The following is a 22317-nucleotide window of genomic DNA, read 5'->3' as shown; positions in this document are numbered from 1 at the left end:
AGTAAGGGGAAAAAGCACTGGTGGGCGTAGTTTATAGGCCCCCAAATCCTAACTTCACGGTGGGGCGGACAATAATCAAGGGAATAATGGAGGCATGTGAAAAAGGAACGGCAGTAATCATGGGGGATTTTAACCTACATATCGATTGGTCAAATCAAATCGCACGGGGTAGCCTTGAGGAGGAATTCATAGAATGCATACGGGATTGTTTCTTCGAACAGTGTGTTACAGAACCTACAAGGGAGCAAGCTATCTTAGATCTGGTCCTGTGTAATGAGTCAGGAATAATAAACAATCTCCGAATAAAAGATCCTCTCGGAATGAGTGATCACAGTATGGTTGAATTTGTAATACAGATTGAGGGTGAGGAAGTAGTGTCTCAAACGAGCGTACTATACTTAAACAAAGGGGACTACAGTGGGATGAGGGCAGAGTTGGCTAAAGTAGACAGGAAACACAGACTAAACGGTGGCACGATTGAGGAACAGTGGAGGACTTTTAAGGAACTCTTTCATAGTGCTCAACAAAAATATATTCCAGTGAAAAAAAAGGGCGGTAAGAGAAGGGATAACCAGCCGTGGATAACCAAGGAAATAAAGGAGAGTATCAAATTAAAAACCAATGTGTATAAGGTGGCCAAGGTTAGTGGGAAACTAGAAGATTGGGAAAATTTTAAACGACAGCAAAGAATGACTAAGAAAGCAATAAAGAAAGGAAAGATAGATTACGAAAGTAAACTTGCGCAAAACATAAAAACAGATAGTAAAAGCTTTTACCAATATATAAAATGGAAAAGAGTGACTAAAGTAAATGTTGGTCCCTTAGAAGATGAGAAGGGGGATTTAATAATGGGAAATGTGGAAATAGCTGAGACCTTAAACAATTATTTTGCTTCGGTCTTCACAGTGGAAGACACAAAAACCATGCCAAAAATTGCTAGTCACGGGAATGTGGGAAGGGAGGACCTTGAGACAATCACTATCACTAGTGGGGTAGTGCTGGACAGGCTAATGGGACCCAAGGTAAACAAGTCCCCTGATCCTGATGAAATGCATCCCAGGGTATTAAAAGAGATGGCGGAAGTTATAGCAGATGCATTCGTTATAATCTACCAAAATTCTCTGGACTCTGGGGAGGTACCAGCAGATTGGAAAGCAGCTAATGTAACGCCTCTGTTTAAAAAAGGGGGCAGACAAAAGGCAGGTAACTATAGGCTGGTTAGTTTAACATCTGTAGTGGTGAAAATGCTTGAAGCTATCATTAAGGAAAAAATAGCGGGACATCTAGATAGGAATAGTGCAATCAAGCAGGCGCAACATGGATTCATGAAGGGGAAATCATGTTTAACTAATTTACTGGAATTCTTTGAGGATATAACGAGCATGGTGGATAGAGGTGTCCCGATGGATGTGGTGTATTTAGATTTCCAAAAGGCATTCAATAAGGTGCCACACAAAAGGTTACTGCAGAAGATAAAGGTACACGGAGTCAGAGGAAATGTATTAGCATGGATAGAGAATTGGCTGGCGAACAGAAAGCAGAGAGTTGGGATAAATGGATCCTTTTCGGGTTGGAAATCGGTGGTTAGTGGTGTGCCACAGGGATCGGTGCAGGGACCACAACTGTTTACAATATACATAGATGACTTGGAAGAGGGGACAGAGTGTAGTGTAACAAAATTTGCAGATGACACAAAGATTAGTGGGAAAGCGGGTTGTGTAGAGGACACAGAGAGGCTGCAAAGAGATTTAGATAGGTTAAGCGAATGGGCTAAGGTTTGGCAGATGGAATACAATATCGGAAAATGTGAGGTCATCCACCTTGGGAAAAAAAACAGTAAAAGGGAATATTATTTGAATGGGGAGAAATTACAACATGCTGCGGTGCAGAGGGACCTGGGGGTCCTTGTGCATGAATCCCAAAAAGTTAGTTTGCAGGTGGCGAATGGAATGTTGGCCTTCATTGCGAGAGGGATGGAGTACAAAAGCAGGGAGGTCCTGCTGCAACTGTATAGGGTATTGGTGAGGCCGCACCTGGAGTACTGCGTGCAGTTTTGGTCACCTTACTTAAGGAAGGATATAATAGCTTTGGAGGGGGTACAGAGACGATTCACTTGGCTGATACCGGAGATGAGGGGGTTACCTTATGATGATAGATTGAGTAGACTGGATCTTTACTCGTTGGAGTTCAGAAGGGTGAGGGATGATCTTATAGAAACATTTAAAATAATGAAAGGGATAGACAAGATAGAGGCAGAGAGGTTGTTTCCACTGGTCGGGGAGACTAGAACTAGGGGACACAGCCTCAAAATACGGGGGAGCCAATTTAAAACCGAGTTGAGGAGGAATTTCTTCTCCCAGAGGATTGTGAATCTGTGGAATTCTCTGTCCAAGGAAGCAGTTGAGGCTAGCTCATTGAATGTATTCAAATCACAGATAGATAGATTTTTAACCAATAAGGGAATTAAGGGTTACGGGGAGCGGGCGGGTAAGTGGAGCTGAGTCCACGGCCAGATCAGCCATGATCTTGTTGAATGGCAGAGCAGGCTAGAGGGGCTAGATGGCCTACTCCTGTTCCTAATTCTTATGATCTTATGTTCTTATGACAAATTCCCACAAAGGCTCATAAAAGCCTAAGCGGCAGAAAGAAATAACTATTAGATTGTGAACAACATTCGAGAAATGGCCTCTAAACTTCCAATTAATTTTTACTGTGCTCTGCAAATGATCTTTCATCTATAGCTTGTCCATAACTGACACCCACTTTATATGGGGGTGCACTGTACACTCAACTGTCAGAAAATACTATGCAGGATGAAATGACGTCACTTCACCACATTTTAATATTCATAATATTCATATTTCAGGTACAGAAAATAATCAATGATCAAAAATGCTCATGGGATGCTGGCCTTTATACCTAGAGGAGTAGAAGACAAGGGGGTAGAAGTTATGCTGCAGCTGTACCAAACCTTGGTTAGCCCACACCCTGGAGAACTGAGAGCAGTTCTGGGTACCACACCTTAGGAAGAACATATTGGCCTTGGAGGGAGTGCAGTGTAGATTTACCAGAATGGTACCCGGACTTAAAGGGTTAAGTTAAGAGGAGAGATTCCACAAATTCGGGTTGTATTCCCTCGAATTTAGACGTTTAAGGACTGATCTGATCGGTTTTCAGGATATTAAGGGTAGATAGAGAGAAACTATTTCCGCTGGTTGGGGATTCTCGGACCGAGGGGGCATCATCTAAAAATTAGAGCCAGACCATTCAAGAGTGAAATTAGGAAACATTCCTATACATAAAGGGTGGTAAAAGTTTGGAACTCTTTTCCGCAAATGACAATTGATGCTAGATCAATTGTTAATTTTAAATCGGAGATTGAAAGCTTTCTGTTAACCAAAGGTATTAAGGGATATGGGCCAAAGGCAGGTATATGGAGTTAGGTCACAGGTCAGCCATGATCACATTGGATGGCAGAGCAGGTACGAGGGGCTAAATGGCCTACTCCTGTTTCTATGGGGTCAATTTTGGCCGAGCCCATTTTTTAGTGTGCTTACCAGAGTTGCGCCGCTTCAGTACGTCCGGAGATACTCCAGAAATTTTTTTTCCAACTTTCGCCGCTGTCTGGCCTCTTCTCTGCAGCCGCGCAGCATGGCCAGTCGCCTCGGGGGGGTGGAGCCTGCGTTCTGCGCTGGAAGATGTGCCGGGACTTCTGCACATGCGCGGTGGAACAAAGTGATGGCCGCACATGCGCAGTAGCACTCCGTGTCTGCGTGCCTTCCGTGCTGCAGATATGAGGAGCCCTCGCATGAAGTGTAGTCTTCAGGGCCGGTTCCACAAGCCTCTGTTTGCAGTACGAGTAAGCCAGGATCAGGGCTGCACTGAAGAAACCTCAGCCATGCACCCGAGTCTTATCCAGCCTGCATCTGAGCTGAGGGCAGTCTCGGTGCTGGGCACGACACTGCTGCAGACGTGCAAGGAAACCAGATTTCAAAAGCAACTAACAGTAAGTATTTTATTCTGAAGATTCTTAATCGGAGTTGCTTTTAATTGTGATTAGTTTGGTGCTGCATGTCCTGATAGCTCTGCTGCCTATATTGGAGCTGAGTGTGCAGGGAAGGTATGATCACCACACACAGGTGCAGACCACAGAGTTCCTCTTCTCCCAAACCAGCCTCGCTGTTGAATTACTCCCTCCCGCCCCTAACCCAGGCCACGTGGCCTCCTGGTGTGTTCTCCCGCCCCTAGCTCAGGCCGAGTGGCCTCCCGGTGGGTTCTCCCGCCCCAAGACCAGGCCCAGTGGCCTCCCGGTGTGGTCTCCCGCCCCTAGCCCAGGCCACATGGCCTCCCGGTGTGTTCTCCCGCCCCTAGCCCAGGCCCAGTGGCCTCCCAGTGTGTTCTCCCGCCCCTAGCCCAGGCCCAGTGGCCTCCCGGTGTGTTCTCCCGCCCCTAGCCCAGGCCATGTGGCCTCCCGGTGTGTTCTCCTGCCCCTAGCCCAAGCCACGTGGCCTCCCGGTGTGGTCTCCCGCCCCTAGCCCAGGCCACATGGCCTCCCGGTGTGGTCTCCCGCCCCTAGCCCAGGCCACATGGCCTCCCGGTGTGTTCTCCCACCCCTAGCCCAGGCCACGTGGCCTCCCGGTGTGTTCTACCGCCCCTAGACCAGGCCCAGTGGCCTCCCAGTGTGTTCTCCCGCCCCTAGCCCAGGCCACGTGGCCTCCCGGTGTGTTCTCCCGCCCCTAGCCCAGGCCCAGTGGCCTCCCGGTGTGTTCTCCCGCCCCTAGCCCAGGCCCAGTGGCCTCCCGGTGTGTTCTCCCGCCCCTAGCCCAGGCCCAGTGGCCTCCCACACCGGCCCACTGCCTTTCCGGGCCGAGTGCAGAAAGGTGCATTGCAGTTTGATGCTGAAGGCAGGACTTTAATTTTTTATTTCTTATTATTTTAATTGTTCGAAGCAAGGGTGGTTTTGCAAGTCTGTTCACTAAGGCTTGGTTGGTTCAGGTCCAGGTCCTCTCGGCTTCCCGCCCCATCCCAGGCCGAATGGCTTCCGATTTCCTTACCTGCGCTGATTTCTTTAACTCTCCGCAAGGCAAGGGTTTTCTCTAGTGGCCGCATACGCTGGCCACATTCGCTGTCCAAAGTTGCCTAAATGGCCAGAACTGGCATAGGTGGCTGGTAACGCCCCCTTTTGAGAAAAAAAAACTAACCTAAAATAACATATTGGGGAAACTGGGGATTTTTAAGTTAGGCCAGAAAAAGCAGCCTACTCCAAAAGAAACGGAGCAAATACTGGGGAAAATTGATCCCTATGTTCCTATAGTGTTCAGTTCCATTCCCAACTCCTCAGATAATGAAACAGTTCATGCCCGCATGCAGCAAGACTTGGATGACATTCGGACTTGGACTGATAAGTGGAAGGTAACATTCGCTCCACACAAGTGGCAAGCAATTACTATCACCAACAAGTGAGAGTCTAACCACCACCCTTTGACACTCAACAGCATTACCATCGCCGAATCCCCCACCATCAACATCCTGGGGGTCACCATTGACAAGAAACTTAACTGGACCAGCCACATAAATACTGTGGTTACAAGAGCAGGTCAGAGGCTGGGTATTCTGTGGTGAGTGTTTCATCTCCTGACTCCCCAAAGCATTTCCACCATCCATAAAGCGCAAGTCAGGAGTGTGATAGAATACTCTCCACTTGCCTGGATGAGTGCAGCTCCAACAACACTCAAGAAGCTGGACGCCATCCAGGACAAAGCAGCCTGCTTAATTGGCACCCCATCCACCACCTTAAACATTCACTCCCTTCACCACTGGTGCACCATGGCTGCAGTGGATACCATCTACAAGCAACTCGCCAAGGCTTCTTCGGCAGCACCTCCCAAACCCGCGACCTCTGCCACTTAGAAGGACAATGAGACCACCATCACCTCCACATTCCCCTCCAAGTCACACATCATCCTGACTTGAAAATATATCACTGTCCATTCATCGTTGCTGGGCCAAAATCCTAGAACTCCCTCCCTAACAGCACTGTGGGAGTCCCTTCACCATAAGGACTGTAGCGGTTCAAGGCGGCGGCTCATCACCCCCTTCCCAAGGGCAATTAGGGATGGGCAATAAATGCTGGCTTTGCCAGCAATGCCCACATCCCAGAAACTAATTAAAAAAAATACAAGAACCCTGTCTGAAATGATGACAGAAATGTACATGATGAGCAAACAGGGCAGAGACAAGGATCTTTGCTTCTTTTTTCTGTCCACTAGTTTATGGAGTAAACGGAGATGAAAATTGGGGTCGAGCTTTCCTTTAACTTCCGTTAACCTTTAGTGGTGCCCTGTATTATAGACCTTGGTCCTTCACCTTGTTTGCGCAATAAAACCAAAATCTCCATGCGTGCTGTTACATTGATCCAGTTTCTAATAAGAGGCAATTGAATAGCTAACCACGTACCTTTCTGATCTTCTTTAGCACCGTGCTTCAACTTTGGTGATAACTTTTCAAGTCTTTTAAGAAGTTCCACCTGCTGTCTGGCTAATTCTTTTTGTTCTTGCAGTATCCTTGAGTTAATCTGGTTCTCCTTCAAATTCACTAATTCTTTCAGATATTCTTTGACTGCCTTTTCGAACATGGAAAACAATTAAAATATATATAAGTAAAGGCAAATAGGAAAACTGTTAAAAACAATAGATTCGAATAGTAAAGCAAAACCCAAAATGCTGCAGATGCTGGAAATCTGATATAAAAACATCAGAACTGACGAAAGGTCATTAGCCTGAAACGTGAACTCTGTTTCTCTCTCTACAGATGCTGCCTGACCTACAGAGTATTTCCAGCATTTTCTGATTTCATTTTAAGTTCAAATAGTGCCTTAGCATTAGTAGCAAATATGTTCATATGAAATTCTTCTGTCTGTTACTTTACAATATAAGGGTTAGAATAGTGGACAATGGAATTTCATCTGAGCATGTTAACATGTTAATTACTGATGCCATGCAGCACAATTTCAATCCAGAAGAATATAATTTTCAAGAAGCACACTTCCTCATTACACAGTGAAACTCTTTGTATTTGCCACCATCCTCTCTATTTACAAATTTGGCCAGTTCGATAAATGTTTCTAAGAATATGCCCTAAATACTCTTCTTTAATGTACAAATTACGCAACCAGAAGGTAAATAGTTAAATTAAGATAGAGAAGAACAATATGTAATCCATGGTTTTTCACTGGTAGTGTTTAAAATCAGTAACTAGTTCCTGTGGAGAGAGAAACAGAGTTAACGTTTCAGCTCGATGACCTTTCATCAGAACGTTTTGCCTGACCCACTGAGTATTTCCAGCTTTTTCTGTTTTTATTTCAGATTACAGCATCCGCAGTATTTTACTTTTGAACTTGTTCCTGTGTCTGCTTTTGGCATTTCTCTTTGATACAAAGAAATAAAAAATGAAGCAAAATAAAGTAACGCCTTTCTTGTATGAATTTAATGCTCATCAAAGTGAGGTGATGTGAGTACAGGTGAATGGAACACTCTGTTTCAGGCACCCAGTCTTAGGTTTAAATGTAAGCCCATGCCCACGAGGAATTGGGTTGAGAATGTCCAAGCTAATTTCACATAGGGCCCTTGCAACCAGCAGACAGAAGGTACTTTCATCTCATCAATTTGGCCTGGATTCAAAGCTAGGTCTCAGAGGTAAAAAGCTATTAGCTAACCCACTGCTCCATCCAGGCTCCTTCCTTTTTGTATTTTTAGCACGTTCTTAAGTAGCACAACAAAAATGCATGTTAAAATAAAAAATAAAAATTGTTACCTTAAGACCTCATTGCAGAAAATGTTTCTAATTTAACTTAAGAGACCATTTTGCAATACTGCCTACTTTGACTCACAATCTCATTTTTTTCAGGAATATGGATCAGCATTGGTAAATTCAAATAGTCTTCCTCATTCACATATGAATAATTTGCACCAAAGACGTGCAAAGACTGCTGAGGACAACTCTGCAATAAAACTGTTATGGTCACCTTGGAACATGGCCAGAATGAATCATTGGTCACTTTGAATTACCAAGGTAAGACCACAGTGCTCAGTAAAAGCAAGCAGCTTATTCCAAACGATCGTCTTACAGACAAGCGCGGCAAAATAATTGGCTGGACTGACGAATGTCCTTGCTTCTATCCAATAGGATGCTAGTTCCTTAGGTGGTGGCTGTAGTAAGTGTAAAACAGAAAAAGAATGGAGACGAGCCAAAGGTGGGCAGTGGAAACGTTACAAGGACGCCCTCAAAGCCTCCCTGGTAAAGTGCGACATTACCACCGACACCTGGGAGACCCTGGCCGAAGACTGCCCGAGGTGGAGAAAGTGCATCCAGCTCATTGAGTCTCAACGCAAAGAGCGGGAAGAGGTCAAGCGCAGGCAGCGGAAGGAGTGCGCGGCAAACCAGCCCCACCCACCCCTTCCCTCGACGATTGTCTGTCCCACCTGTAACAGGGTCTGTGGCTCTCGTATCGGACTGTTCAGCCATCAAAGAACTCACTTTGGGAGTGGAAGCAAGTCTTCCTCGATTCCGAGGGACTGGCTATGGTGATGATGGGGAGGAAAATTATCAAACATTTGAAGAGCAAAAAGTAAAGGCAAAAAGAAAACTGCAAACTTAAGAAAATGGCAATTAAAAAAAACAGAAACTGCTGGAAATGCACAGCAGGTTATCTACATTACAGAGAATGTTAATGCTGATCTACCTGCTGTGCACTGCTAGTAGTTTCAATGTTAGAGCAGAAATAAAGCTTTGAAACTGTTTTATTTATATCTAAAATTGTTACAGCAAAATTTGACATTTGAATAGTAATATTACTGTAATATTATCGTCTGTTTCTGTATCATGATGCATGACCTGACATTTTTTAAATATCTAGCCCTGGAAACCTGGAATTTCTTGGGAGTGCCAACCGTCTACGGTTCAAAGGTTAGCCAACTTGCATTTGAAAGCGAATGGACCTCCCTGCTCAGAAAGATTTCCTCATCTATTAAATTTGAGTTGTGCTATATGCCATCATTTTTCCTCCAAAAAGATATTTGTGGAATTTTTCCTAAAAATAGAAACCAGTAGAAAAATAGCATTTCAACACAGCTTTGTGAATTAGTCAGAGTAGGTGTGGATTGTGTTCTATAAAAGTAGAGTAAGAGAAAGAAATCTCAGATTTTTTTTTTACTATGAAAATATCTAAGCATGACACTGACCTCCTGTTGTTTCCTTTGCCCTGTCAGGGCCTGCTGCAGTTGGTTGCTCAGTCTCTCCAGTTTCCCGCTGGTTATAGTAGGTGCACCAATCTGATCTGGAGATGCTGCTTTTGTTGACGGGGCAGCCAGTGACTGAGGGGAACATTTTGGTGTGAGCGGCGTGGAGAGTCTCGAGGACATCAGCGCTCCAGACTGTAATGTGGAGAGCGACTGTGAGACGGAGGAGGTTGCAGTGGGAGTGCACGAAGGAGTGGAGGAAGAGATAAGGCAGCCAGTTTGTGTTTTGCAGTCAGAGGTAGAGTTGTGGTCTGAAAACAAAAATAATGCAAAGAAATAAATAATATGATGCATCAATCACTATCATGCATTTATGCTAGTTAGAAAGTGTTAAAGGTGACACCCCTGGTACTTGACACAGTCACTACCTGTTTCGACTGAAGGGCTGGAAATCTCTTACTCATAATTCATAGACATCAAAATTAAATTGAAGTTGCTCTTCCTTTGAGGACATCACTCCAAAGTACAAAATGTCAGTCGTGGCTTTGAAGTTATTCAGTGGGAATATAGCATACAGATGCTTGACTCATTTGTGGTGGTATTTATTTAAATGGGTTAACGTTTCTGTTTAAAAAAGGAAGTTCAGAATATTGTCACAGCATAACTTTAAGGCCCGTGGTGTAAAAGGACCGAAAGTTCCAATTGGTACAGTTGATATGTTCTTCAGGAGTTTGGGCAACTGTTGAATGCACTGTCCAGAAGCCAGCACTGTCAGTAATCTCTTACTTGTCGTATGCTGTTGAACATTTCTTCCAGGCCTTTTAAGCTGATGCGGAAGGTGACCCGACAGGTGGTTTCGACCCATGGAACATTTTGAGTGATACTGGCTGGTGCAGCTATCAGGGAAGGATTTAATGTGCAAGATAATAAAACATTTGCTATGGGGTGCTGTAACTTTTGACGATGACAGCTGGTTCTGCACTTGATTCCCGAACAGCCCTGCAGCACGAGCTCGAGAGGACTCGGAACCCAAACTGCACCGATGAGTGGAGTACTGAGCAGTCCCACTCTTTCTTCTAAGATTGCATTCCAATGAGTCGAGTAAGTATGAGAAGCTTCATGGGATAGTTTGGAGCAGATCTCACTCTTTGGAAAATTGCAAAAATGTTGAAAAATAATATAACTGCCATGTGTGGTTACCTCTTCTCAGGAAAGACCTAAGTTTTGAAAGCGGTCGGTGGCATCCATAAGAGCCAACCCATGGTAGGTTTTGAGTGATTCGAGCTGGCGCAGATATCAGGGGCAGATTTAAAGTGCAAAATAATAAAACACTTGCAGCAGAGTGCAGCAGCAGCACAGGGGTGCAAGTATTAAAAGTCAGTGTCAAACTCGACTTCGGGACTGGCACATTAACTGACTTGCCAAGTACTGCTCCTGCTGTTTCAAAAAATGAAAGTTGATAAGCAGCAGGATCTGCACTCAGGAAGATCTGATGGTCTTGTGGACACTTCACTGTGCCCAGATTCAGACAACAGTAATGCCCCCTCGCCCCCAAATACAAAGCAAGCATCACAAAAAGTTCACCTTTCCTCCCTTCCCCATTTCTATCCCATATTTGGTTCTTGGGCATTATCATACTCCCTCCTCAAGCTTCAAGTTTCAGGTCTTGCTGTACTCCCTCCGGTATCAGCTTTGGAACCCGAGTCCTGTTCCTCCCCATCCTATCCCACTCTCGGAGATAAGAGACTTTGAAATTCAGCACCCCGCACTCCGCCCCCCCACTACCTCTCGCATCTCCTCTAAGTCCTAGCCACAGCCGTGCCCCCAATTGCGCTTTCATCCACCAGCATTTGCCAAATGCTCCAATGCTGATGAGAGCCACAACTCCAGATCCAACATTGGAGCAACAGGAAAACTATCTGGGTAGAAGGTTGTGAATCGACTGCTCCCTCTCAAATCAAACAACGGCTCCTTTCCAGTCAATGTCCCAATGCTGGCTGTTCTTTACAAGCACAGACACCAACCTGCGAGTCAATGTTCCCTTTAATTTTGGGGGGTATACGGCCCCTTTAACGGGCCGCGCGGCCCATTCAGCTTTCCGCGCCGGCACGGTTTTTCCATTCAAAAGCCGGGGAGCCGACCTGCACGGGGACCTCCAGACTGCTGCACGGCCACACAGCTTAACAGGAACATTGATTCCAATCCCTCCCAGCCTAACTTTCCTTTGGGGTGAAATTGGTCTTCCACGGTAGCATGAAATGGGCGATAGCGAATCAACTGCCAGTTTTACACTGCACTCACTTTCTTTTCCGTTGACTTCAATGAAAAATAAAAATCGGGCGTTGTGTAAAACGGGTTGCCAATTCGCTATCGCTCATTTCACGTTATTGAGACCAAAATCACTTCCCCTCCCCCTCACCTCTAAGGCCAGGTTCCGACCCTCCGTCTGTATTTGACCCATGTATGTTTCAGCAACTCTTGAATTCCGCCTCTTGATGCACCCACAATCTCTCCCCACTTATCTGAGATCCCCAACTCCAACCAGGTGCATTTTGGCTCTCATCTTATTGCATGGCCTACCCTTTAAAGAATGTAAAAATGCAAATTTGCTAAGTCAGTACCAGAATGTGCATGATGCACAAACAGACACATGGCAAAACATACAGAAGAGAGTGGTGAAAGAGCAGGCTTACAGAAACAGCAAAACACAAAGATTGACAAAAGACAAAAAAATGTGAGGAAGCCAGACAGAGAAGAAAATAACATAAGACAACTAGAAAGACGCAGAACAGGACCTAGAGGGTGGAGTTCTCCACTTATGTGCTCACCAGCCCAAGATTTCTGTCCAGTAAAGTGAATGGGCAGAATATCGCTGACTTTTGAACATACAAGCGGCCAGCAAGAATCAGAGTGGAAGACAGTAAGAGAAGTAGATTTTTTTTATGAGCAAAGTCACAGGAGACAGAAAAGCAAATATGTAGACAAATTTCTGTGAAGTCTAAAAACCATCGGGCAGTAATAGTAGGGGATTTCAACTATCCTAATATTGATTGGGATAAATATAATGTGAAGGGTACAAAGGGTGCGGAATTCCTAAAATGCATTCAAGAGAACTTTTTTAGACAGTGTGTAACAAGCCCAACACGGGAGGGGGCAGTTCTGGATTTAGTTTTGGGGAATGAAGCTGGGCAGGTGGAAGGGGTATCAGTAGGAGAGCACTTGGGTGTCAGTGACCATAATTCAGTCAGATTCAAAGTTGTTATGGATAAGGACAAGGAGAGACCAGGAATAAAAGTCCCAAATTGAGGAAAAGCTAACTTTGCTAAGTTGAGAAATGATTTGACCACAGTGGACTGGAAACAGCTACTTGAAGGTAAATAAGTGTCGGAACAGTGGAAGGTATTCAAGGAGGAGATCCGGAGGGCTCAGACCAAACATGTGACCTGAAAGAAAAAGGATGGGAATAACAATTCTAGAGCCCCTTGGAAGTCTACGGACTTACAGGGGAGAATAAAGAAAAAAAGAGAAGCTTATGTCATAGAAACATAGAAACATAGAAAATAGGTGCAGGAGCAGGCCATTCAGCCCTTCTAGCCTGCACCGCCATTCAATGAGTTCATGGCTGAACATGAAACTTTAGTACCCCCTTCCTGCTTTCTCGCCATACCCCTTGATCCCCCGAGTAGTAAGGACTTCATCTAACTCCCTTTTGAATATATTTAGTGAATTGGCCTCAACTACTTTCTGTGGTAGAGAATTCCACAGGTTCACCACTCTCTGGGTGAAGAAGTTTCTCCTCATCTCGGTCCTAAATGGCTTACCCCTTATCCTTATACTGTGACCCCTGGTTCTGGACTTCCCCAACATTGGGAACATTCTTCCTGCATCCAACCTGTCCAAACCCGTCAGAATTTTAAACGTTTCTATGAGGTCCCCTCTCACTCTTCTGAACTCCAATGAATACAAGCCCAGTTGATCCAGTCTTTCTTGATAGGTCAGTCCCACGATCCCGGGAATCAGTCTGGTGAATCTTCGCTGCACTCCCTCAATAGCAAGAATGTCCTTCCTCAAGTTAGGAGACCAAAACTGTACACAATACTCCAGGTGTGGCCTCACCAAGGCCCTGTACAACTGTAGCAACACCTCCCTGCCCCTGTACTCAAATCCCCTCACTATGAAGGCCAACATGCCATTTGCTTTCTTAACCGCCTGCTGTACCTGCATGCCAACCTTCATATAACGATGGCTAAATACTGTAGAATCTCTGGAGGAATATAGGAAATTCAAAGATGAAATCAAAAAGGATATTAGGAATGCTAAGAGAGAGCATGAAAAATTCTTGCCAAGTAACATCAGGAAAAACCCAAACATGTTCTATCAATATATTAAGGGCAAGAGGATAACTAAAGAAAGGGTAGGGCCTATTAGAGACCAATCTGTGTGTGGAGGCAGAAGATGTGGGTATGGTTACATAAGAACATAAGAAATAGGAGCAGGAGTAGACCATACGGCCCCTCGAGCCTGCTCCGCCATTTAATATGATCAGGGCTGATCCGATCATGGACTCAGGTCCACTTCCCTGCCCGCTCTCCATAACCCCTTATTCCCTTATTGTTTAAGAAATTGTCTATTTCCGATTTAAATTTATTCAATGTCCCAGCTTCCACAGCTCTCTGAGGCAGCAAATTCCACAGATCCACAACCCTCTGAGAGAAGAAATTTCTCCTCATCTCAGTTTTAAATGGGCGGCCCCTTATTCTAAGATTATGCCCTCCAGTTCTAGTCTACCCTATCAGTGGAAACATCCTCCCTGCAGCCACCCCATCAAGCCCCCTCATAATCTTATACTTTTCGATAAGATCACCTCTCATTCTTCTGAATTCCAATGATTAGAGGCCCAACCTACTCAACCTTTCCTCATAAGTCAACCCCCTCATCTCCGGAATCAACCTTGTGAACGTTCTCTGAACTGCCTCCAAAGCAAGTATATCCTTTCGTAAATATGGAAACCAAAACTGCACACAGTATTCCAGGTATGGCCTCACCAATACCTTATATAACTGTAGCAACACTTCCCTGCTTTTATACTCCATCCCCTTTGCAATAAAGGCCAAGATTTCATTGGCCTTCCTGATCACTTGCTGTACCTGCATACTAATCTTTTGTGTGTCATGCACAAGTACCCCCAGGTCCTGTTGTACTGCAGCACTTTGCAATCTTTCTCCATTTAAATAATAACTTGCTCTTTGATTTTTTTCTGCCAAAGTGCATGACCTCACACTTTCCAACATTATACTCCATCTGCCAAATTTTTGCCCACTCACTTAGCCTGTCTATGTCCTTTTGCAGATTTTTTGTGTCCTCCTCACACATTGCTTTTCCTCCCATCTTTGTATCGGCGGCAAACTTGGCTACGTTACACTCGGTCCCTTCTTCCAAGTCGTTAATATAGATTGTAAATAGTTGGGGTCCTAGCACTGATCCCTGCGGCACCCCACTAGTTACTGATTGCCAACCCGAGAATTTATCCCTACTCTCTGTTTTCTGTTTGTTAGCCAATCCTCTATCTGTGCTAATATATTACCCCCAACCCCATGAACTTTTATCTTGTGCAGTAACCTTTTGTGTGGCACTTTGTCAAATGCCTTCTGGAAGTCCAAATATACCACCTCCACTGGTTCCCCTTTATCCACCCTGTTCATTACATGCTCAAAGAATTCTAGCAAATTTGTCAAACATGACTTTCCCTTCATAAATCCATGCTGACTCTGCCTGACCGAATTTTGCTTTTCCAAATGTCCTGTTACTGCTTCTTTAATAATGGACTCCAACATCTTCCCAACCATCGATGTTAGGCTAACTGGTCTATAGTTTCCTGCTTTTTGTCTGCCTCCTTTTTTAATGAATACTTTGAGTCTTTTTTCACAAAGGAAAGGGGCAATGCAGATACTGCTATCGAGGAGGAGTGTGAAATTCTGGATGAAATAAATATAGTGAGAGAGGAGGTATTAATGGGTTTAGCAGCTTTGAAAGGGGATGAGTCCCCAGGCCCGGATGAAATGCATCCCAGGCTGTTGAGCAAAGCAAAGCAGGAAATAGCAGAGCATCATTTTCCAGTTCTCTTTGGATTTAGGCATGGTGCCAGAGGATTGGAGGACTGCAAATGTTTAAGAAGGGAGAAAGGGATAGGCTGAGTACTTACAGGCCTGTCAGCCTAACCTCAGTGAAGCAAAAATTATTGGAAAAAATCCTGAAGGACAGAATAAATCTACATTTAGAAAGGCAAGGATTAATTAGGGACAGTCAGCACAAATTTGTTAAGGGAAGATCGTGTTTGACTAACCCGATTGAATTTTTCAAGGAGGTAACCAGGAGGGTCGATGAGGGTAGTGCGTACAATGTACTGTATATGGACTTTAGCAAGGCTTTTGATAAGGTTCCACATGGCAAACTGGTCACGAAGGTTAAAGCCCATGGGATCCAGGGCAAAGTGGCAACTTGGATCCAAAATTGGAGGTAGGAAGCAAAGCAAAGGGTAATGGTTGATGGATGTTTTTGTGACTGGAAGGATGTTTCCAGCTGGGTTCTGCAGGGCTCAGTACTGGGTACCTTGCTTTTTGTGGTATACATCAATGATATAGATTTGAATATAGGAGGTATGATTAAAAAGTTTGCAGATGACACTAAAATTGGCTGTGTGGTTGATAATGAAGAGGAAAGTCATAGACTGAAGGAGGATATCAATCTACTGGTCAGGGGGACAGAACAGTGGCAAATGGAATTTAATTTGGAGAAGTGTAAGGTAATGCACTTAGGGAGGGCTAATAAGGAAAGGGTATACAATTAAACGATAGGCCACTTAGAAATGTAGATGAACAAAGGGACCTTGGAGTGTTTGTCCACAGATCCCTGAAAGTAGCAGGCTAGGTGGATAAGGTGGTTAAGAAGGTATATGAAATGCTTGCCTTTATTGGCCGAGGCATAGAATACAAGAGCAGGGAGGTTATGCTTAAATTGTATAATAAACTGGTTAGGCCACAGCTGGAATACTGCGTGCAGTTCTGGTTGCCGTATTATAGAAAGGATGTGATTGCACTGGAGAGGGTGCAGAGGAGATTTACAAGGATGCTGCCTGGAATGGAGAATCTTAGCTATGAGGACAGATTGAACAGGCTGGGTTTGTTCTCCTTGGAACAGAAGAGGCTGAGGGAAGACCTCATTGAGATGTGTAAAATTTTGAGGGGCCTGGATATAGTGGATAGCAAGGGCCTATTTCCCTTGGTGGAGGGGTCAATTACGAGGTGGCAAAGATTTAAGGTGGTTGGTGGAAGGTTCAGAGGGGAGTTGAGGGGAAGCTTCTTCACGCAGAGGGTTTTGGGGGTCTGGAACTCACTGCCTGGAAGGGTGGTGGAGGCAGAAACCCTCACCACATTTAAAAGGTGCTTGGATGTGCACTTGAAGTGCCGTAACCTGCAGGGTTACGGACCTAGAGCTTGTAAGTGGGATTAGACTGGATAACCTCTTGTTGGCTGGCGCAGACACGATGGTAAGTACTCAGGGAATTGAATATGGCCAGAGTGGTCTCCTGGACTAGTTTCGATCACCTGGATGGGTCGGAGAGGAATTTTCCCAGATTTTTTTCCCCAATTGGCCTGGGTTTTAATCTGTGCTTTTGCCTCTCCCAGGAGATCGCATGGCTCCGGTTGGGGTGGAGTATAAAATGTTGCGATGCATGGGGTATCGCAGTTGTGTGGGGCGGACTGGTTGGGCCGGATGCTCTTTATCTGTCCGCCATTGTTCATTGTTCATAGGTTCATATGTAATCTTCAGGGCTGCTGACCGAGGGCCTTGTGGCTCTTTGTCGGCTGGCGCGGATACGAAGGGCTGAAATGGCCTCCTTCTGCGCTATAAATTTCTATGTTTCTATGTTTTCTATGAATGTTAATATTCATGTGTCACAAATCAGAATGAAGTACAACTCTACTGCATTGGAAGCAAACAACAGATTGGAACTTCTAGCTTGTGGGAATAAAATTAGATATGTTGCTGAGATTCATCTGACAGGATGACAATGACAGTGATGATAAGAAGCAGAACAAAACTCCTACTTAGAAGGAATTTTAAAAAGCACCAACAGTTTTCTGCAGGTTTTCACTGCTGCTCCCCAATTCTTAGTCTATCAGCAATGAGACGAGGCTAGCATGAACAGTTACTGACTCAATTACATTATTCCAAAACTTTCAATTATAACAGAAATTCGAGGGGAAATTTATGAGTGCATTCAAAAATGACTATCTAGTACACAGATACTTATTACATTATAGGATGCAAACATATGCCAGTCACAACTCAGGAAGTGAATCACATAACTTGCAGATCTTTGCCAGTACACCACCAATGAATATACCCCAGGTTGAGCATTAATTGTAGACCATATGGAAGACAGAAAGCAGATCTGTTCAGTTCGAAGCCTAAACAAGCCTACAATGAATAAAATAATTCTAGACTGAGCAAATATTAAAGGCACATCAACTTATATGCATGTTTGGTTGATATAATATATGTACTGAAATATAATTATCCAATTGGGTTGGTGGAGATTTCCTCGGTATTCCAGGTATGGTGAAATCGTTAATGCATTTTATTTAGAATTTACTTGCAATTTCATTATGCCTGGCATACAAAGGAAATCATTCTTATTTATACATTGAGGGGAGAAATTGGCCTCCTTTGCGTCTCCTGTTAGCGCCTCCAGGGAGCAAAAATAAGGTGCTAACGGCTTTCCAACCAGGCACGGCAAAAGTACAGACGCCCGCGAACTTCCTTTGCCGGTTAGCACACCGGAGATCATGATGTCATCTGGTGCGCAGTGCACCGTTACCGCCCCAAATCCTACACTCACTTGCGCCCCCTGCAACATTACCGTGCATTAACAACGGGTGCTGCGGGAGGTGTTGTGAGGTCAGCCGGTCATTTGGGGAGCAGTAATTAAAAGGATTGATGGTCAGGTTGGCCAAAAAAAAAATTCTATGCTCGTTTTTGAATTTTTCTAATGCCGCGATTGATCAGCCTTGCATTCTGTTACAGTGCTTGGGGCTGATCGTCGCGGATCCCAGGTGGCGTCGCCGAGCAGTCGATTTGTTTCCTTGCCGCTCCCTCAGCAATGGCCCTTCCCTTTAAGGCAGAGTAGGAGCCTGTGATTCTGACAGCGCTGCACGGGACATTGCAAAGTGCTCTGCTGCTACCGTACCTCTTGCTCATTTAGCGCTCCAAGGGAAGTGGTAGCACCTGATCTAATGCTCCACTTCCTTCCTGGAGCGCTAAATCGGAAGTTCGTGTCCGCTAGAATTGGGTAGTGCCTGGCGATACTATTGCGCTCCTGCAAAAACTGAAAGATAAAATGTTAACCTCTTTCTCTACCAGATGCTGATGAATCTATTTTGTATTTTTTATTTTGATTCTACTTTCTCTCATGGTGTGCTCTCGTTGTGTTTCCTTACATTTTTAATGGCGTGGAAATTCCGACATCCCGGGCCCATATAAAGTTTCTACGGACTCGGGAAGGCATTGGAAAAGCCGGTTTTCAGCGTGCAATGCGCATGCACTGAAAACCGATTTTTCCGATCTGTCAAGTTGGAAAGATCGTAGACATCTCGGGAGTAAGGATACCAGATCGGGAGCGAGGACATGTGTACCGGGCAAGATTGGGCTATCTACCCATATCTTGCCGAGCAAATGTCTTCAAAAATCTTGCGTCTGAAAAAGCAGGCGCATAGCCTACTTTTACAGGCGCAAGTGTTTTAAAACACACAAAAACAATTGTAAAATAAAATTATGAACACATAGTTTATTATTAAAAACCCTCCCCACTACGGTAAGTTTATTTTTAAACATAATTAAAAAAACTTTTTTAAAAATCGGGAAAATATTTTATTTTTATAAGACATAATAACTTTAATTTCAATTAATTTTAAATGTGTGTGGTCTGTTTTTTTAAAATTATTTTGTGTCATTGCTTTTGTTCTCATTTATAGCACTGAGAACTTGTAGATACCCGAGTCTCAGTGCTTTTAATGGGAACCTGTGAAATACTTACCTGATTGGCTGAGCAGTCGCACATGACTGCATCTTCTGCGTCAGGACCCTCTGCATGGGAGCGCGCTTTGCAGCGCGGGAGGAGAAGGCCTCCTCATCAGAAATCAGGGTGCCTTCTAGACCACCAGATAAATTCATTAAAAATATCCAGCGAGGAGTCAATTGCCCGCGGGAAGACCCCCAGAGGAATTTCTGGGCCATTATTTTTCCCCATTGTTGCTCTTTACCCTTTTTTCTTCACTGGACCCTCAGCCCACCCATCCTCCTACACACCTCCTGAGGAAGGTCACAGACATTTTGATGACTGCTACTAATACCACAGGTGCGATTACCCCACAACGTGTTGAATGAGAAAATCATGGTAATTTGTCTCTCCTGGGTTTGAGCATTCTGCCACCTTACAAAATGGGTGCAAACGTGAGTTGCTGATAAAACTAATAATGGGATCCACTGGATTGCATTCATCGTCAAGTTGATAAACCAATTGTCTGATTCTGGGTGAAAGCAGAATGTACCTTCATAATTATCTTCATCAGTTGAGAAACTTCTCTGTTTTAGACCGAGCTCCGATCCAGAGGCCGATCGCCATTCATCATCCTCAGCATCTGAAGAATCCTTTTGCCTTCTATGATGCTTCTTGCACTTCTTACTTTTCTTCTGCTTTTTCCTGTGTCTTTCTTCATCTGAAGATGAAGTGCCTTCTTGCAGTTCCTGTGGTAAAACTGGTTTAGGAATAAGCTTTACAATCTGCACATTGGGTCTGGAAGACAGAGTTGAAGAATATAGGGTTAGCAATGGACAGTTTGTTTTAGTGTTCACCTCTTTCACAGAAGTATCTTCAATGGTTCAGTCGTTAAGTGCACTACCTAGTGTGGAATTAAGTCCCACAGACCAAGAAGGTCTCAGGTTTAATCCCAGGTCTATGCTGAGTTAGGTGACCTCAGCAGTGTGATTATACCATTCTTGGGCTTGGGAGAGGCAAAAAAAAGGTCCAGTTTTCCTTCAAGTGCTTTCTGATAGTGTTGGAAAGTGAAAACAGAACCAGACTCATCTGTGATGACCCACATGCCCAAGTAGCCTGGAAACACATAGGCCTAGAAATGTGTCTTGGAGCGAAAGCGTAAAACGGGCAGTATCGGATTGGCCGCACGATATACGCTGCTCCTGATATTCCATTGCATTGACTGCAATGGGACTGAATATCTGATGCTGCGTATAAAGGGCGATACTGCCAGTTTTACACCACCGCCTCGAGATGAATTTCTATCCCTCACCATCTGCAGTCACACATGAAGAATAGCTACTTGGTCAACCAACAACAACTTGCATTTATACGTAATTGACCGATTAAAATCGGGGATGCGCAAGAGGTCAGAATTGGAGGAGTACAGATATCTTGGAGGGCTGTAGGGTTGGAGGAAGTTACAAAGATAGGGAGGGGCGAGCCATAAAGAGATTTTGAAACAAGGATAAGAATTTTAAAATCGATGCATTGCTTAACCGAATGCCAGTGTAGGTTAATGAGCACAGGGGTGATAGATGAACGGGACTTGGTGCAAGTTAGGATACAGGCAGCAGAGTTTTGGATGACTTTAAGTTTATGGAGGGTGGAAGATGGGAGGCCGGCAAGTGTGCATTGGGATGGTCAAGTTTTTAGGTAACAAAAGATGAGGGCATCAGCAGCAGATGAGCTGAGGCAGGGGTGGATTCTTGGTGCTGGTAGCTGTGGAACTATACCATTTGGCAGCACCTTCAGGAGAAGAGGAACGAGAATTGAGGCGAAAAATAAAATCCAAATTCATCAACTGCTACTAAAAATTTTAAGAAAGTCCCAAAGAACATATTGGAAACATGAGTAAGCACTAGACAGGGACAAATACAGAATTCTGCCTGTGCGTCAGGAAAACCTTTGCATACTCAGCTTGTACTCAGATAAAGATTTAATTGTAGTACTCCGCATAATGCAATTTAGATCACAAAGCACTCATTAAGAACTGAAGAGTCTTTGATGGAATATTCATTGTTGCGCTTTCTCTTTCCCAGTCATGTCTTTACTTTCACGAATTCTGGATTAAATGCGGTCAGAGTAAGGATGACTATTCTAGAATGTGTTTTTATTTGTTTTCGGGGTGTGGGCGACACAGGCAAGGCCAAATCTATTCCTCATCCCTAGCTGCCCCGAGGAGGAGGTGGCGGCCCTTCTACTTGAACAGCTTGTGACAATGGTACTCCTACAGTGGTGTTCGGTCGGAAATATCAATATATTGATCCAACAACTATAAAGTAACGGCAATATATCCACATTAGAATGATGTGTGACTTGGATGGGCACTTGCAGGCGATGGTGACCCCATAACATTGCTGCTCTTGTCCTTCTCGGTGGTAGAGGTCACACCGGAGGGAAGTCAAAGTTTCTGCAATCCATCCTGTAACATAGAAACATAGAAAATAGGTGCAGGAGCAGGCCATTCGACCCTTCGAGCCTGCACCACCATTCAATATGATCATGGCTGATCATGCAACTTCAGTACCCCATTCCTGCTTTCTCTCCATACCCCTTGATCCCTTTAGCTGTAAGGGCCACATCTAACTCCCTTTTGAATATATCTAATGAAATGGGCTCAACAACTTTCTGTGGTAGAGAATTCCACAGGTTCACCACTCTCTGGGTGAAGAAGTTTCTCCTCATCTCGGTCCTAAATGGCTTACCCCTTATCCTTAGACTGTGACCCCTGGTTCTGGACTTCCCCAACATCGGGAACATTCTTCCTGCACCTAACCTGTCCAATCCCGTCAGAATTTTATATGTTTCTATGAGAACGTCCACATGATACCATCATGCCCTGTCCTCCCTAAATGTCATAATACATCTCTCCCTGCTTTCAAAAGCCTTTAAAAGTCCTCTCCTCTTCAAACATGCCATCAGCTCCACATTATCGCCCTTCTTGCTTTTCCCTTGCCCTCTCTTGCTTGCCTTCCATCGTTT

The 22317-nt window shown here is 44.5% G+C and overlaps 1 protein-coding gene and 1 long non-coding RNA gene across 2 annotated transcripts in view; both read right to left on the bottom strand.

Annotated features, from left to right (window-relative positions):
- The window catches only part of LOC139274888 (uncharacterized), an 82734-nt gene extending 76165 nt beyond the window's left edge, over nucleotides 1-6569 (bottom strand). Inside the window, exon 1 of the long non-coding RNA XR_011595635.1 lies at nucleotides 6457-6569. This is a non-coding gene — a long non-coding RNA (uncharacterized lncRNA). The remainder of the gene's footprint in view (nucleotides 1-6456) is intronic.
- Nucleotides 6570-9025: 2456 nt separating this feature from the next.
- The window catches only part of LOC139274658 (von Willebrand factor A domain-containing protein 3B-like), a 275722-nt gene continuing 262430 nt past the window's right edge, over nucleotides 9026-22317 (bottom strand). The window contains exons 27-29 of the mRNA XM_070891337.1: nucleotides 19847-20091; nucleotides 9240-9547; nucleotides 9026-9088 (exon numbers count right to left, since the gene is read on the bottom strand). Of these exons, the coding sequence (XP_070747438.1) occupies nucleotides 9026-9088; nucleotides 9240-9547; nucleotides 19847-20091 (616 nt within the window). The remainder of the gene's footprint in view (nucleotides 9089-9239; nucleotides 9548-19846; nucleotides 20092-22317) is intronic.

This window comes from Pristiophorus japonicus, chromosome 10 (genome assembly GCF_044704955.1).
Source record: "Pristiophorus japonicus isolate sPriJap1 chromosome 10, sPriJap1.hap1, whole genome shotgun sequence".
NCBI lineage: Eukaryota > Metazoa > Chordata > Chondrichthyes > Pristiophoridae > Pristiophorus > Pristiophorus japonicus.
The sequence above is the reverse complement of the archived record's forward strand: the minus strand, read 5'-3'. Positions and strand labels throughout refer to the sequence as shown.